The sequence below is a fragment of the Vombatus ursinus genome, unplaced genomic scaffold (assembly GCF_900497805.2).
Source record: "Vombatus ursinus unplaced genomic scaffold, bare-nosed wombat genome assembly UNPS02014841.1, whole genome shotgun sequence".
NCBI lineage: Eukaryota > Metazoa > Chordata > Mammalia > Diprotodontia > Vombatidae > Vombatus > Vombatus ursinus.
The window spans coordinates 17,617,672-17,636,263 of NW_020954619.1; the positions used below are offsets into that span (position 1 = coordinate 17,617,672).

The 18,592-nt window shown below is 35.3% G+C and overlaps 1 protein-coding gene across 2 annotated transcripts in view; it reads right to left on the minus strand.

The window, feature by feature from the left end:
• The window catches only part of PLCB1 (phospholipase C beta 1), an 840,557-nt gene that overhangs the window by 121,030 nt on the left and 700,935 nt on the right, over window positions 1-18,592 (minus strand). For both annotated transcript variants that reach the window (XM_027840410.1, XM_027840412.1), the window contains exons 19-23: window positions 17,772-17,926; window positions 13,802-13,966; window positions 10,308-10,407; window positions 9,215-9,319; window positions 5,944-6,053 (exon numbers count right to left, since the gene is read on the minus strand). In XM_027840410.1, the coding sequence (XP_027696211.1) occupies window positions 5,944-6,053; window positions 9,215-9,319; window positions 10,308-10,407; window positions 13,802-13,966; window positions 17,772-17,926 (635 nt within the window). The remainder of the gene's footprint in view (window positions 1-5,943; window positions 6,054-9,214; window positions 9,320-10,307; window positions 10,408-13,801; window positions 13,967-17,771; window positions 17,927-18,592) is intronic.

Consider the following 18,592-nt stretch of genomic DNA (forward strand, 5'->3'; position numbering starts at 1 on the left):
TCTTTCTTTCTTTCTTTCTTTCTTTCTTTCTTTCTTTCTTTCTTTCTTTCTTTCTTTCTTTCTTTCTTTCTTTCTTTCTCTCTCTCTTTCTCCCCCCCATATGTGTATGTATATATATATGTACACACATACACATATATATGTATAGACACACACACATACACATATGTATGTCTATGTATTCACAGACATATACATACATCTCTCTCTCTCTCTCTCTCTATATATATATATCTTTTTCCTTTAGAGATGTCAACTATATATGTTAGACTCAGAAATGTTTTATGAGCTTTAATCCTGCCTAGTGTTAAACACTATTCAATGTCAGTAGTCACAGTCAATGTCTGTTCCTACAACACAGTGGACTATAGTCTGCCATATACATTATTTAGGAGACTTGCCAATCATCTTTAGATGTCTTAAGGGACTAATTTTTCACCATCCACTATGGGATATATTTGATATGCTAAAAGTAAAAATAATCTGCAATTTTTACTATTTACAGTCTATTTTTCCTTTTGTAATTTCTTTCTTCTAATTTTTAGTTAAATCCTCTTATCTTAAAGCTCTTATTTTTCCTATGTTTAAAAGTCTGCCACTGCATAAACAATGTAAAACATGGCAACTTGCAGAGATCATGACTCATGGGAGAAGAGAAAGAATACTAAGTAAAACCTTAATGGGGGTGGATAGGAAGCCAAGACTTTTTATTATTCCTATGTCAAATATTATGGACAGGAATAATGTCACTAAAATCCCTTAGACATGGTAAGCTAATCTATTTTTATTGAATTTCCACTTTCATTATAAATCACACACTCAAGTTATTTGCTCAATTTTACTTGTATTCCTTTAAAATCTTTTTCATCATAGGTGTAGAACTAAAAAGAATATGCTGAATTTTGTTTTAAAGATCGAATTACATAAACTGATACTATTACCTGTTTATTTTGGTTTTTTTCTACATTAAATATAAAGATGGTAATCATTTTTTTCTTTGTATACAAGTAAAAACAAAATTAGCATTTGTGATTTTCTTATGAATATTACAAGCACTGCTTCTAGCCTATGGAGGTTGTTGTTAGTTTTTGAAGACAGCACAAATGAGGTCTTACAAAACTTGAAAGTATTTGAGTACAGCCTGGCAATAACCTTTGCATGTACAGATGCCAACTCTATCAGTCTAAGTGTAGAAAGGTTCACCTATATTAATATGGCTATCAGTTTTTTCATCTGTAAAACAGAGATAATAAGATGTTCACTGTCTACCTCAAAGAGTTGCTGTGAATAAAAGTAATGTGGAAAACTTAAAGAGTTATATAAGTGTTTATTATTATTCATATGTGGTAATGCCTTTTTATCATGGCAACGTAGGAGACAATGTGGAGGAATTAACTGGGGGAAATTCTCTTCTGTTTCTAATTCAAACTTATAGGCAGCAATTGCTTGCTGAGGTAAAAATAATAGGAACCCCTTTATGGGAAGAAAGGACTACTTTCTCCTAGGGTTTGTGTTAGAAAAGGAGAGGAAATCTGAGTATAGTTTGACAGGCATGCCACCCTTTTGGAGGGCAGGTTTCAAAGTGTTCAGAAGAAGGATTGAAATTCTATAAGGCAAGTCAGTACAGGAGTGAAAGGAAACTTTCAAGAAAAGACTTCTGAAGACACAGAAACAATTTTAATGAGAAGGAAAAAAATTCTGAAGAGATTAACTTAGATTTTAAAAAGATATGTAAAGTAGAAGCAAAAGTATATGTCAAGATGAATGTTAGAACATAATATGACTCTTAAAAAAAGATATTGTCAAGATGGATAAAGTTCAGTATTATTCACCAGCATTGGATGTGACTATGAAAATTTACAGTGGTCAGTCAACAAACATTTATTAAATACCTACTTTGTGCCAGATGCGGGGGAGCAGGGTGGCACAATGGATAGAGTGCTGGGCTTGGAGTCAGGAAGACTCATCTTCCTGTGTTCAAATCTGGCCTCTGGCACTTACAAATTATATGACCATGGGCAAGTCATTTAACCCTGTTTGCCTCAATTTCATCATCTGTTAAACAAGCTGGAGAAAGGAATGGCAAACCACTTTAGAATCTTTGCCAAGAAAATCCCAAATGGGACAAGAAAATCGGACACCACTGGGAAAAAAAAGACTGAAAATGTGCCAGGCAGAATGGTATATTATATGATGGGGATACAAAGAAAGGCAAGAGACAGCCTCTGCTATGAAGGAGGTCATTGTCTGGGAAAATATCATGAAAACAACCATGTACAAGCAAGGCATATACAGGATAAATTGTATATAATCAATAGAGTAAAGGCACCAGCATTAAAGGGGAAATCAGGAAAAGTTTCTTGCAGTAGGTGGAATTTCAATTGGGATTTGAAGGAAGCCAGGGAAGCCAGGAGGCAGAGACAATGAGGGAGAGAATTCCATGAATGGAGGACAGCCATTGGAAATGTCTGGAGCTAAGAGATGGAGTATCTTACCTGAGGAACAGCAAAGAGATCAGTTTCACTGGATCGAAATATACATAGCGGTGCTTAAAATGTAAGAAGACCATGAAGGCAGACAATAAACATTCACTAAGCACTTACAGTTTGCCAGGGACTATGCTAAGTGCTAGGAATAGAAATATAAGCAGAAATAAAGAGAGTCTTTGCCCTCAAAGACATTATATTTTAATGGAAGAAGATAATGTATAAAATAGAACTGAAAAAGGGGAGGAGTGGGGAGGGAAAAGGTGGAAGGGAAAGTCCCTATGAGGAGGCATGTTAGTGATGTTCAAAGAATCAGAAGTACACCTTGGAGGGCAATGAGTCATGGTACCCAAAATGAAGGCCCTGGGAACTCACCAATGAGAGAAAGTGATATATGTTCTAGGATGAGAAGGTAGCTGAGGCATGGTACCAGTCTAGACAGTCACAAGCACAATTAGGAGGGGAATACCTTGAAATGGCTAGGACTAGCGAAATTGCCAAGGTGTGCTGGAAGGGACCCCTGATATCATCTAATACCACTTTGTCTTTTTACAGATGAGGAAACTGAGCCCCAGGTGGATAAGTTCACATGGGCAATGTAGCAGATCTCAGTTCAATTATTATCTTGAGTCTGTTTTCTTCTCCATGGAGAATGAGCCTTGTACTATAAATGACAGAGAAAAAAAATGTCTAAGGGGGAATTGATCCTTGAAGATAAAGAGGCCACCTGGGAGCTCTTGATGAATAAAAATACCCTGTTCCAGATAAACTTCATGAATGGGCAGTTGTGATCATTGAATCATTGTCAACAAGATCTGGAAAGGCCATAGTGAATAGAAGAGGAAGAGCAGAAATGGAGAAGGCAACTGTTTCCTTGATTGTCAAGAAAAGGAAGAGAATAGAGACTACAAATTATTAGGTAGTAAGCTTGATTTCAATTCCTGAGAAAATTCTGGAATAAATCATTAGAACAATGGTTAATAAACACCTGAAAAAATGATGACAACAAAAGACCTGCATGGATTCATCAAGAAAAGGTCAGACCCATTTAAACACAAGAATCGAGAGAAGCTTAAAAAAAGTAAACATGAAAGAGAAATCATAAATGATTCAATAAGGTGAAACTGTTTACATTCATATATGAGAAGATGATACATTCATTACTATTAGGGCAGTTAGAAGGAGTATACATAGACAGAGAGTATGAGTGTGAATTAGTTATGTTCGGATGGTCAAAAAAAGGAGTAAGAAAGAGGGATGCAAGGGGAAAAGAAGAAGGAAGGAGAAGGGTAGGAAGAAGAATGAGGAAGATTATCTCACATAAATGAGGCATGCAAGGAAGAGCTTTCACAGGGGAGGGGAAAATGGAGGGTGGGGGAGCCATAATGCTTGAACCTCACTTTCATTGGAATTGGTTCAAAGAGGGAAGAATATATTTACATACTCAATTGGTAATAGAAATCTATCTTTCCCCATGGGGTAGTAGGAAGGGAAGAGAATAAGAGAAAGGGTGGGGTGATAAAAAGGAGAGTAAATTAAGGGAAGCAGTGGTCAGAAGCATACTGCTTGCCTTCTCCATGGGTGGGTGAGGGGACTGGAAGGAGGGACAGAATTCAGAACTCAATTTAAAAAATGTTAAAATGAAAAATGCAAATTTAAAAAATAGAGGAAAGGTCAGGACAAACTAACTTTATTTTTTTTTAGTGACAGAGTAACTAAACCATTAGATGAGAGGAATGCTATAGCTATCATTCATCTAGACTTCAGCAAGGCATTTAATTAAGTGTGTCATACTAATCTTATGCGGGAAAAATGGAGAGACATGGGCTAGATGACATTTACAGTTAGATGAAAAAATGAAGAGACTTGGAGTTCTGAACTCAAAAAATAGTTGTTAATCATTCAATGTCATTTTGGCTAGAGGTACCTAGTGGAGTATCACATGGATCTGTGTTTGGTCCTACGTTGCTTAATGACTTGTATCAAAATATAAATGGGAGATCAACAAATTTACAGATGACACTGATTGAGGATAGAGAGTTAACACACTGGATGATACAGTCAGTATCCAAAAAGCCCCTGAAAGCCTAGAGCACTGGGCTGAATCTAATATGGTGAAATTCAATAGAAATAGATCAGAGAGGCCTGCTAAGACAACAGCCTATCCAAGTTTTGGTGAACTTAATGTTCAATAAAAATGAAGCACCTAAAAATGCCAATTCAGTCTTGGGCTGCTTTAAAAATATACTTTCCAGGAAGAAGGTAACAGTCTATCCATACCCTAACCTGGTCAGATCCTATCTGCAATACTATGCTCAGTTCTGAGCGCACAGATTTGGAAAAATGCATTAATAAGCTGATCAGTGTCCATTTGCAAACAATCAGGATGGTTAAGATCCCTTAGGGTCACATCAAGTGAGAATCATTTAAAGGAACTGGGTAAGTTTAGCCTAGAAAAGAGAAAACTCAGGGGTGACATGATAGTTGTCTCTCAGTATCTGAAGGGCAGTCATGTAGAAGAAGGGTTTGCATTTGTTTCGCTTGTGCTTTGAAGGGGGAAAAACAATGAGAAATGGTTGAAAGCTGCATAGAGGCAAATATCACCTAGATATCAGGAAGAACTTCCTAACAATTAGAGCTGTACCAAAGTGAAATGGACTGCTTTCATTGGTTGTGGGTTCCCCCCTCACAGAATGTCTTCAAGAAGACCCTGGATGGCCACAAGTGAGGTAGGCAACAATGTGGATTCCTTTACGTTGGACTAGCAGGCTGCTGAGTCCCTTTTAAATTCTAAAATATGATCCCCTCTAAACTCCAAAATGTTCAACACAAAAATATTCAATGACTGAGATTTTTTTTCTTGAGATTTTATACTTAGAAACGATCTCCTAAAATATGGTAAAAGGCAGATTCAGTTGTGTGTATTTGCAAAATAAAGAGTACACAAAACAGTTACGCCTAGATGCAACTAGGTGGCACAGTGAATAGAGTACTGGATCTGGAGTAAGAAAGACCTGAGTTCAAATAAACACTAGCTATGTAACCTTGGGCAAGTTACTTAACCTCTATTTGCTTCAGTTTTCTCATCTGTAAAATACGGATAGTAATAGTATCTGCCTCCCAGAGTTGTTATGAGGATCAAATGAAATTAGCGCAGTGCTTGACACATAGTAGGTACTATGTAAAGGTTATTGATGATGATGATGAGGATGAGGATGAGGATGATGATAATGATGATGATGACAATGATGGGGATTTCTGCATAACGCCAAATCTTCAGGATGAGACATGAAAGAGCCAGTTAATTATTCGGATATTGTTTTGTATCCATGATGCCCTAAATCCAGATGATTAGCTTTTCTCTTTTCTCACAAATGATCTAATGTCATTTCAATATAATTAGTAACTAGGCATGACAATCAGTTCTATCTAAAGTGCATTGAAAACATTCTCTTGCCTCTTTCTTTACTTCTTCTTCATCTTCTAGGGTCAGTGCTGCCAGCTGCTTAGCTCTTTGCTCCATAAGGTTCACATATCGAATGGGATTTGACAATGCTTCAATTACATCTGAAAATCAAGCAAACATTTCAGATCACATTTCTGCTGATATTAAAATCTACATATCCATGTTTATGAGTGTATAGACATATGCACCTATGTTTATATATATGTATATATGCATACACAGAAACATATGTGTAAATACATGTGTAAACATATGTATGTAGTAAATACTAAGTGTATCCACAAATACATTGATCCCACTAAATTATTATTCCTATTGCATTGATGTGGAGGCAATTGAGTTCTTAAAGACTATGATTACAGGGGGAAAAAATCTGAAATTCCTATTCAAGTGGAAATACTTTGAGTCCCTTTATATACTCAAAGGTGATGGACTGTTTGTGTAAGTTTGAGAAACGTCATCATGAGAAGGACTGCTATCAGGTGATGAAATTTTTTTCTTTCCACAGCAAATTAATTAAATCTTTCACTAAGAGGTGGAGTACTTGCAATCAGCACTGGGGAAAGAGTACCTAAACTTAAGAAATAAGTTATATGCACACATATTCACACATTTTTGTTCCAGAACTGTGATTTAATCAGGGTTGGGAACTTCCCATAAGGAAACTTCTACAGAGATGCAGATAGACAATTATCTTACAACTTACAGCCTTAGACAGCTGTCTGAGGCCATGAAGGACCCTGCCCTGAGTGACTTGGCAGAGTCACATAATCAATATGTGTCACAGGTAGCTCTTGAAACCTGGTAGTCTTGACTTCTGAGGATGGTCCCCTTAGTTTGCCTACAAAGATGAAGCAAAATCCATGTTTCTTGATTCCCTTTCCAGTGCAGCACCTAAATCTTATCTTTCTCTTAATTTTATGCTTTCTCCTCTTTTTTTCTCTTCCTCTCCAACTCCCCCCACTATCTATACTTATACTTATATAGAACCAGGAAGGTTTAAAGGTGCCAGGAAGGAGACCAGAGAATGTTTAAACATCATATGATATTTACATATTAGAACAAATAAATGGACAGATTGTGAATTTGAAACACTCTCTCCATTTTCACTTTCCAGGCTTATGTAGAACTTATGTAGAACTGATGTGACTTTTAAATTTTATTTAATAAGTTTTTACCATGTTTTAAAATTTTAGGTTCCTATTCTTAATTTAAAAATGAAATATTTTGTATTTCTCACTCAAAATACTAATTAACATTAATATTTATTGGCATGCCCTTCAACAGGAGTAAAAAGTCCCTTATTTCTAGAATATAAGATCTGTGGTAACCTAACTTCTGAGGATATAAAATCTGGGTTCATATTTTTACACCAGTATAAGGTCATTCAATCTTGGTAACAGATTCACACACATATGTGTGTATGTAAATGTACATGTATATGTATACGTATACGTATATGTATATGTATATGCATATCTATACCTATACACACATTTAAGATAGTAACTGGTTATTGGCATTGATCAAATAAAATGCTTGATTGCTAAGGGTCATTGTTGTGACCTATAGGGAAGGGGCCTAAACATTCAACTTCCATTTTCTAAATGGATCCTCATATAGAATTTTTATACTCAATTTGGCTATGATGAATCTTAACTTTTTGGAAGCTCAAACTGAAGACAGATACAAGTGACTCAAAGTCATTTAACCTTACTAGATCTCAATTTTCTCATCTATAAAATAAGATTTTAGGGTCCTTCATATAACTTTCCACAACAAATCTGTATTTTTGTGCTGCGTTATATAATTTTGTTTGGTTTTGACTGGATTTGTGATTTCATCTCGGTAGGGAGTTCGCAATGAGAAGCTTCCCTTGTCAAGACAGATCAGACATTTCTCTACAAGTTACAGCTCAGAAATGTGCTTAAGGCACGGAGACATTAAGGCACTACCAGAGGTGGGAATCCTGTGACCTTAAGGCCCCATGTGGCCTTCTAGGTCTTTGAGTGTGGCCTTTTGACTGACTCTAAGTTTTACAGAACAAGTCCTCTTATTAAAGGGATTTGTTCTATGAAGTTTGGATTCAGTCAAAGGGCCACACTCAAGGACCTAGAGGGCCACATGTAGCCTTGAGGTGGTAGGTTCCCCACCCCTGGACTAGCCCAACATCACATAGCCAGTGTGGGTCAGAGATGCTTGAATCCAGGTTTTCTTAGCTTCGAGGACAGTTCTTGATCAACTATACCATGCTGCCTTTTTAAATAGTTTCATGGAAACAAAATGTAATGTTGGATCACCATACAAAAAAGAAATATGCTATCCAGCAAAAAATATTCAATTAAAAAAATAGGCACAGTCATGCTATAGTAAGAATCCCAATTTCCTAAAAGCTTTTGGGTTTTTTTTTTTCAATTTCAGTTACTTAGAAGGTCTTGTCAATTTCAACAGGAAAGGAAAATGCTTAAATTAACATCTGAGTCAGTGTCAGCCTTGGAGACATTTCTTTCCACTGAAAGCATCTCTGTTAAATTCACTGCCATTTTCAGGCTGGAAATACTTGGGGGGACCTAGCACTGGTCCCTGATTTCCCTCTAAATCCCTTACCTAATCATTGTTGCTGTATTGTTGTTTCTTTGTTCAGGGTCTATGCTGGCCCTCTGTGTTGTTGTGACTCTGAAAGAGCTGAGAGAGGTCCCTTCAGGACTCTCCCGCTGAGGTGATTGCTTCTGATAGGGTGGCAAGGTACAAGGCGGCATTGGAGTGGGCACTCCAAGGACTAAATCTACTCAGTATAGCATGTTGCAGTCATTTTTCAGTCATGCCCAACTCTTCATGATCCCATTTGGGGTTTTCTTGGCAGAGATACTGGAGTGGTTTGCCATTTCCTTCTCCAGTTCATTTTACAGATGAAGAAACTGAGGCAAACAGGGTTAAGTGACTTGCCCAGGATCACACAGCTAGTACGTGTCTAAGGCTAGATTTGAACTCACAAAGATGAGTGTACCTGACTCCAGGCCCAGAACTTTATCCACTGCGCCACCTAGCTCCCAGTATAGTGTGTAGGTATCACCAAAAATAACTTACCTCACCTACATTTGGGGTTTATTGTAGTTATCTCATACAGAAGCCATCTTAAGTGAATGGCTCCAAATCATATTAACTAACTTAGAGGCAGCAGGTTTTGTTTCCTTAGAACAGAGGCATCAACATAAATGAAGTCCTAAATTCAGTGACATAGAAACGAGTTATATTTGTTTACCTGCATAAGTATCTGGCACATAGTCTTTCACCTCGATGTATACGAAGACTGCTGGAAGCATCAGAGGCTGATTCCTTTCATTTCTCAGACAAATGTAGTGATAGCCTGGAAAGTGAAAATAGAGAGAGTGTTTCAAATTCACAATCTGTGCATTTATTTGTTCTAATATGTAAGTATCATATGATGTTTAAACATTCTCTGGTCTCCTTCCTGGTACCTTTAAACCTTCCTGGTCCCCTGGCTACTGATACCTTCCTTTTCCCCTCAGATTATCTTCATCTATTCCGTATCTATCTTTTATGTGCCTAGTTATTTAAGAGTCATCTCCCTCATTAGAAAGTCCACTCTTTGATGGCAGGTACTCTTTTTGCCTTTCTTTGTATCCCTAACACTTAGCCTAGTGCCACAAATATAGTAAGCACTTAATAATGGTTTATAGACTGAAATTGGGTTATTCCTTCTCATTAACATCAATAACTTTGTATTGAATGGAATGATATTGTTTTCTTATCAGTCTCCCCAGTTCTTTCTACTCACCATTTTTCACATGAAAATTACTTAACAAATGTCCAAATAAAATGAATTTCTTAACTATGCTACTAAGTTACCTGGTAAAATTACAAATACATAGGCATTCATTTCTTATAGTAAATTGTATTTTAAAAAATAACAAAATAACATCATATTATATATGTAATATAATTATTATATATATAAAGGAACTAAATTCTGTAGGGAAAGATATGTACAGCATGTATACATATATGCAAAATAAGTATATACCAAATAAATACAAAGTAATTTGGAATAGGAATCACTAAATGCTAGGGGAACCAGGCCTCATGTAGGAGGTGGTACAAGAGCTCAGTTTATATATATACATATATATATATATGTATATATGTGTGTGTGTGTATGTATATACGTGTATATGTATAGGTATGCGTATATATGTAAATACATATATATACCTATACATACACACATATACACACATACATACATATATACATATATGTATATCTATATATAGAGAGAGAGAGGAATTTCCCAACTGATTGGAATGCAAAGTTTCTCATTATAATAATTTTACCTGGTCGAATTGCTTGTACAGGCAATATCCGGTGACCAATAAATTTACCTCCTTCTTCATATGCTGCTATCCTTAAACATGCCAGAGAAGGTAGGACCACCTAAAGAAACATTTAGGATACAGACAAGTTATAACACTAAGCACCAATTCCATTAAAACATTGCAGTGTGTTTGAACAATCATGTATTGTTCCACTGAATTCAAATGATCAATCAATGAAGAGAAAGAAGATGAAAAATAAGAGGAGAAAGATAATGGTATTAAGCAGGGATTTTATAATTTACCTTTATGGTAGGTGAGAAAATAAGGGATGTATGTAAAAAAAAGCCTAGGAATGTTTTAATATCAATGATAGACTATCATCTTCTAATCAGTTATTTTGTGGTTGGTTGGTAGGGCATTTAGGGTGTTTTAGGTATATAAACTCATCATAAATTAGAGTGTAAAGGATTTTCTGAAGCTATCTCATTCAACCCTGTGATTTTACAGATGAGGAAGCTTAGGCCCAGACACATGAAGTGACTTGCCTGAGGTCACATAGGTAGTAAGTGGCAAAGCTGAGATTGGAACCCAGATCCTCTGATTCTAATGCAGCATAATTTCTGTTGTACCACACACCCTGCCATACTGGAAATCAACCATAAATCTAATCTCAAACAACTTTGGAGGCTATCACTATAACTGGAACTGTAATAGAGCACTGACTAACATATTCAACGAATATTTTGGGGCTAAATAAGTATGACTCTAGCCTTAGTTCAATTGTCTTAAGGCTGCAGAGTTTAGGGACAGATAAATGGATACGAAGACATTAGAAATACTGATGAATGACTATGCTTTAAATATTGTTTCTTCTTCTTGTAGGCTCCTTGATGATCAGAAAGTGCTCTCTGGTGTTGTCAAACATTTCTCCTACTCCAGTCAGTTATTTTACAGTGAGTGACAACTAAGAATATGTTTTCTGGGCAAATACTATGACAAGCTGAAATTTAAATGAATAAGTTGCAGGGGTATTGGGTTCCCCACTATGTTGATTTGTTTTATCTGGCTTTCATGAGAATCTTTTTGTTTTCTTTCTGCAATAGTTTTTAGAATACCCATTCCGACTTCCATTTATTACAGAAATAGTGTCCATGGCATGGACAAGGACAAGGGTAGAAATGTGTAAGCCAACAAATAATGTGAACCTGAGGCTGCCTAAAATTAATCAACTATTCAAAAAGTATTTATTAATGCCTGCTATGTGCCAGGCACTATAGTAGGCACTAGGGTTATAAACGCAAAAATTAAACAATCTCTGGCCTCAAGGGAACTAAATTCTGTAGGGAGAGATAACACGTAGGGCATGTATACCTGTGTGCAAAATAAGTATATACCAAATAAATACAAGGTAATTTGGAATAGGAATCACTAGCAGCTGAGGGAACCAGGCCTCATGTAGGAGGTGATACTAGAGCTCAATTTTAAAGGAAAGTAGAAAGTCTAAAAGATGGAAGTAAGGAGGGAATGCACTGTAGGAATGGGGGCAGGGAGGCAGCCTGTACAAAGAAGTGGAGGTGAGAGACGGAATGGTGTAAGTGAGGAACAGCAAGAAGGCAATTTTGGCCAGACTGAAGAACGTGTGAAAGGGATTACATTTAATGTAAAAAGTGGAAAAGGTGGGTAGGTGGAAACTTTCCATCATAAATAAATATGTGTGTATATATATATATATATATATATATGTATAGAGAGAGAGAGAGAGAGATATGTGTGTGTGTGTGTATGCATGTATACTCACATACTTACATACACACACACACACACACACACAATTTGATCCTAGATTTATAGGGAGCCAATGGAGTTTATTAAACAAAGTAGTGACATGGTCAGGCTTGCGATTTTAGGAATATGATTTTGGCAGTCGCAGGGAGGATGGACTGTAGAGAAGAGATACTGAAGGAGGTGGTGACTGATTAGAGGGCTATTACAGTAGTCCAGGTGAAAAGTGATGTAGGCTTACGCTGCGATGGTAGATGTGTGAATATAGAGAAGACAATGGATGGGAGAAATTGTTGCCTTCTAACTGAATAATCAACAAGACTTGGCTGCTAATTAGAAATGATGGAAAAACCTGTCAGATGCATTTTCCAGAGCTGCTTAGATGACTTTGGGGTGATCGGCTTTAACAGATTAGAAACGGTTTTCTAACAAATTCATAAGAAACTCTGTCAGAGGATTTCTTCCCAAAAGTAACAACTCATGGGCTCGTGGGAAAATTGGTCTGATAACTAAGAGATTTGTTTACCTCTTACAGATTTAACCTCTGATTGTACAATATAAGTATATTAAAATAAAGACTTCACTGGGTTCAATGTATATGAGCCTTTTTGAGGTTTAAAAAGCCTTTTGAAATGCTATTTGGCCAATAACTGATGCAGAGTGAAGAAACTAATCCCATGTGGCCTACTGTAGCTGTCAAAGCAGAATCCAGTCAAACTGGCCACTAGTAAGACCTGTGGGTAGATATTACCTCATTTGCTAGCTGTGCAAACTCATGCAAATAACTCCTCTCTGAGTCTCAGTTTCCTCATCTATAAAATGAGGGTAACAGTAACATGTACCTCACAGGGTTGATGTGAGGATCGATGAGATAATGTATTCAAATCCTAAAGCATTATATAAAAGTGAGCTATTAATATAATTAATAGGCTCTAAGGTTTTGATTTTAATTAACCTCCTTTTAAAAAGGCCATGCTAACCTCTTCTAGGGACCTTATTTTTATTTTTGTTCAGAAATTGTAATTTTATCAGCACAAAGAAACTCCTTTTTTTTTTCATTCAACTCTGCTGTTCATCTGCAATTTATAGCCTGATAGAACTGCCCATGGTCACACAGCTAGTCTTTGTCAAAAGCAGAAACTGAACTCAGATTTTCCTCCCACTTTTTCCCCACTAGCCCAAGCTTTCTTTCTCTAGGGGTTTCCTTCCCCATAATTTCTTCCCATAATTTCCACCCCTTTTGTCATAATCAAAACATATAAATTAGTACATTATGCTGGTAGTGGCACAATGAACAGAGTATTGGGCCTGGAGTCAGGGAGACTTGAGTTCAAATTGGGCTTCAGGTACTTAATAGTTTTGTGTTCAGCTGTTTTCAGTCATTGGTCTGACTCTTCATGACCCCATTTGGTGACTTCTTGGTAAAGATACTACAGTGGCTTGCTGTTTCCTTCTCCAGCTCATTTTACAGATGAGGAAACTAAGGCAAACAGGATTAAATGACTTGCTAAGGGTTACACAGCTAGTAAGTGTCCAAGGCCAGCTTTAAACTCAGGAAGGAGAGTCTTCCTGACTCCATGTCTGGCACTCTATCCACTATGCCACCCAGCTGCCCACAACAACAAACAAAAAATGACTTTTCATTGTGTTTCATAAATAGGCCAAAGAACTCCCACTAAAGTGGTTTGGGAGCTATTTTCAAGACAAAAAAAAAACTAAACTAAACTAACCTTCTTGAACACTATGGGTTCTTCTTCCCAGACTGGATTTACAGCATTTCCTTGAGACGTCTTGGTTTTAAAGGCTTTTCTCCTGGTGTCCACAGGTAAGCCAAACATATCTATCTCCACATAAGTTCCAACTTTTTTGTCAGAAAGAAACTGACCTGAAATGATCTAGAAAAAGAAAAAAAAAGTTGTTGTGCCTGCTTGGTGACAAGATATAGATGTCTTCTAAGGCTATGGATCCTGAAAAGTAATGCCCAGAAGCTGAGAAATTCCATGAAATGATGATTTTCCCCAAAACCAAATCAATACAAGCTTTTGGGATAAGCATTAATGTTGAACAAGACTTGAAGTCTGAACAAGTAATTGTATAAGAAGAAGTTATATAAGAATAGTATGAGTACTTTGACAAGAGAGGAAAAGAAATTGATACCTAGTATTGCCTTTGAAGCTTCAACTCTGAATTACCTTGTGCCAGCCCAAACCTATTGGCATCACCAGTCTTACAACTGGAAGATTTTCTAAAGAATAATGGTTACTTCCCCAGCAGACTTAACAAGGAACTAATAAATTCTGCTGATTTTACACATCAATTCCTATGCTCATAATCTCATTTTTTAAAGAAAGAAGTTTGCCTTGTTCATAAGTTTTTCACAAATTATAGAGGTTAGTATTTCATAATCATGTTTGAATTCTCAAGTCACATGTCATACCCTAGATCCTCAAATCCTTTCTTATGATGTGATAACACTTCTTAAGACAAGGCCTTAATAAATTCACAAATAGTAAATCTTTAGAATAGAATTAAATGCAGAGAATACAGTTAGTATTTGTGTGTGTGTTTTCTAGGGTTCATTAGTTGTTTTTGAAAAATTATTAATATATTTTGTTTATATATTACAAACATTTACAGATTTCCCCTATTCCTTGAGAGATCTCTTATTGAAAAATAAAAGTTAAATGAAACTAATAATATAGTGACTTCATCTGAAAGTGTATGCAACATTTAGAGTATTGTCCTCTGAACCTCTCTATTAAAAAAAAACCAGAAATCTTTTTCCTTTTTCTCATGTTCAATCCATTAAAAAAGAAAAGAAAAAAGAGATTCCTCATAACAACTATGCATATTCAATCAAGACAAATTCCCTCAAATATTGTATATGTAGGATATATGTCTCATTCTGTGCCCTAAATCCATCATTACTCTGTCATGGATAGCATGCTTCATTACTGGTCCTCTGAAATTATGTGTATTTGTCAAAGGCCCTTTTCTATGGTGAATATTTGCTAGCATTGAGTTTTTGGAATATAATCTGTTATATTCAGAAATGTTGAGTCATTACAAGAAGGGAATATTCCTTGGGACAAAAGCAACCAGCTACAATTGACTAAGAACTCAATAGTCATGGTTTGACAACAAGGTCAATACCTTGATGATGTCTCACATTTCATTTTTGTTTAGCGCCTTTAGTTGCATGTTTAAAAATATTTTACTATCACAATAAAATTATCAAGAAAAAGCAAGTATAAGACAATAAAATTGCAACAGTATAAAATTTTGACCAGATCCCATATGATCCACTTAAGCTCAGACTTTACTGTTGTTTTATTTGTTTGTTTTCTCTGATCCTGGCCAGTCCTTTGAGTTGACTTGAAGCAAGCTCATCTTTGGGCTAAGAATGGAATCCTAGCTATAACATATACCATAATAACATAGCCCTAATTTACTAGAGTCATTGTAAGCTATCTCAAATACAAGCCACTTAAGTCTGGATGTGACTTAGCTTCCTGACCAATTATGACAGAATGGTTGATATGTAACCTTAATAATGATCTCTACTTCATTATGGGTTGGGTCATTCTCCTGACTTTCTTTTCATGAAAGCAACCAGGAATGTAATGTACTTAGATAAAAATGAATTGTTGATGGAGTTGTTAATTGGTCCAACCATTCTGCAGAACAATTTGGAAATATGCCTAAAGAGCTATAAAACTGTGCACACTCTTTGACCCAGTAATACCAGTACTAGGTCTGTATCCCAAAGAGATAAAAGAAAAAGGAAGTGGACCTCTATGTACAAAAATAATTATGTCAATTTTTTGTGGTGGTAAAGAATTGGAAATTGAGGAGACGCTCATCAGCCGAGAAATGGCTCAACAAGTTACGGTACATAATTGTGATGGAGTACCAGTATGCTATAAGAAATAATGAGGGGATGATTTCAGAAAAATATGGGAAGACCTATATGAACTGATGCAAAGTGAAATGAGCAGAACTAGGAAATCATTGTACATAGTGACAGCAATATTGTAAATGATGATCAACTGTGAAAGACTTAGCTACTTTGATCAACACAATGATCCAAGACAATTCCAAAGGACTCATAATGAGAAATGCTATCCACCTCCAGAGAAAGATCTGATGAAGTCTGAGTGCAAACTGAATTATAGTTTTCTGACTTTTAAATTTTTTCTTGCTTTTATTTTGTTGCAATATGACTAACATGGAACGTTTTACATCACAAGTTTTATTGGATATAGTAGTGCTTGCCTTCTTACTAGGTGGGAATGGGATGGGAGGGAGGGAAAGAACTTGGAACTCAAAATTTAAAAAAAAGAATATTAAAAATAAATAATAAATATTTTTAGAATCCCTAAAACAAACAAATAAAAAAACCCACCATCCAAGAATGAGTATAAGCAGGGAGATCTAATCATGTATGTAGTCTCTCTTTTAACACTTAGGCTTAATGAGTTAGAAATCCTTAAAATCACTTTGCAACCAGTCTCTTTAAGTGATAATGCTTTTAACCCCTATCTAGAAATTTTATACCTATACAGGGAACAGAAAATATATGAACCATTCAAATAAAGTGAACTAAATGAAGATTATTCTTAATTCCTTAGAAAATTATTCACTATCCTCTCGTATATTCAGCAAATAAATACAGTAACATTAATATAAATATTATAAGAATATAGGCAAGTCAAGAACCAAGGTGAATATAAGAATAAATTCAAACAATTTCATGAACACAAATATTGGAAATTTATTACTACATAAAATGAGTACTACCTATTTAAGCATAGTAATGAGAATTTGGAATGTTGCTTATAATAGGAATAAAGAACTTGGAGCTCTAGTGTGATTTTTTTTTTCTCCAGAGGTAATGCACAGCAATTTTAAATCCCAAACAAGCTTCTTCCTTTTGGCTTTATATTATGCAATTCTTCAAAATACCTTAGGTCCTTTGGAAGGTTCTGAGGTTTGCATTCATCACAAATAAACTACTTTTATATTTCCATTTCAAATAGTGGGATTTCAAAGAGTTTGAACTTTTAAAATGCAAATGGAATTTCCAATCATATCATCCAGGAGCCTACAAAAATCATGTGAAGTGGTCTGTTTTAAAAAATGTATTACCAATTTAGATATTAAAATGTATTTCATACAGTTTTATTATCTAATTTATGTCACATCATAATGTCACATCACAGCAAAAGAAAGAATGTTAACATGGCACTGGAAATTAATTTCTCAGTGTTAGTTACATAGTGTTAGTTTTGTTTGAAGTTATTAACAATTCTCTTTAAAATCCCGTGATACTCTAGTAAATCCCCAAATACAAATATATAGGGATAGAATATTTTTATTCAATGTTTTTAATAAAAATTACAAAGGGAATATTTTCTTCATTTATATCCCAATCTAATATACTCGTAATTTAAAAGACTAATACCAATAGGATTATCGTGTTCTACACAGATTCCTAAATAAGTCTTTCTATGGTACATTTATTCGTAGCATATTCAAATAAATGAGAAAGATTGGCACCCATGTTGATCATGTATCTTTTTTTACTCTGTTTTGGTGGGTTGAGAGTAGGATAGAAACCAGTTTATCATTGTATAAGTTTCTTGCTCATGCCAAAATGCAGTGCTTTTCTAAGGTGATTTTATAACCATACTTACATACCTTAACAGATAAAGTATTGGCTACTATGCCATCCACGATACCTTCAGTAAATGGATCAAAATGCTTGTCTGGTCGTCTCATAAATTCTGGCTTTAGTCTGTAACCACTTTTCCCATTGTATTCATACATTCCCAAGTTCAATTGCATAGCCAAGTCTGAACATGAAAAAGACAGATTTAACATAAATCTATTTCAAGTAGTGGAGAAGAGAAAGGGAAGGTGATTTCATGTTCATTAACATAAACATTAGATATCATATTTGATAATAATCTTATATATAATTTATAGTAATTTAGAACAATCTTTATTATTTATTTTATTTCAAATATTTTGTCATTATTTTATATATTATATGTACATATATTATAATTATTTTATTTAAATTATTATTTTATCATTATCCCAGTGTTTTGACTATCCTTTTTTCATCAGTATATCACATATTACTAATATAACTAAATATGTACCATTTATCCCTGAAGGTTATTCTCTTAATAGATAGTCCACAGATAACTTTTAATCCCAAAGTATGTCATTCTCAATGGTCAACATGCTCCTGGGCAGCTTTCTGTGCTTACGTACCCTAGTATACATTCTAGGAATTCAACTAATTGTGATATTGGCATGAACATGATAATAGTCAATAGCAAAAGAATCCTACAAAGTCTGCACACCACTTGACATCATTATCTCATTTGAATGTCCTAAACAACCTATTGGAGGTACTACAGTTGATATTTTTCAGGAGGAATGGTAGGCACAGACCTATAATTTCATTGTATATTTAACAGCTGGTAAAGAAGCTCCTTCTACCAAAGAAG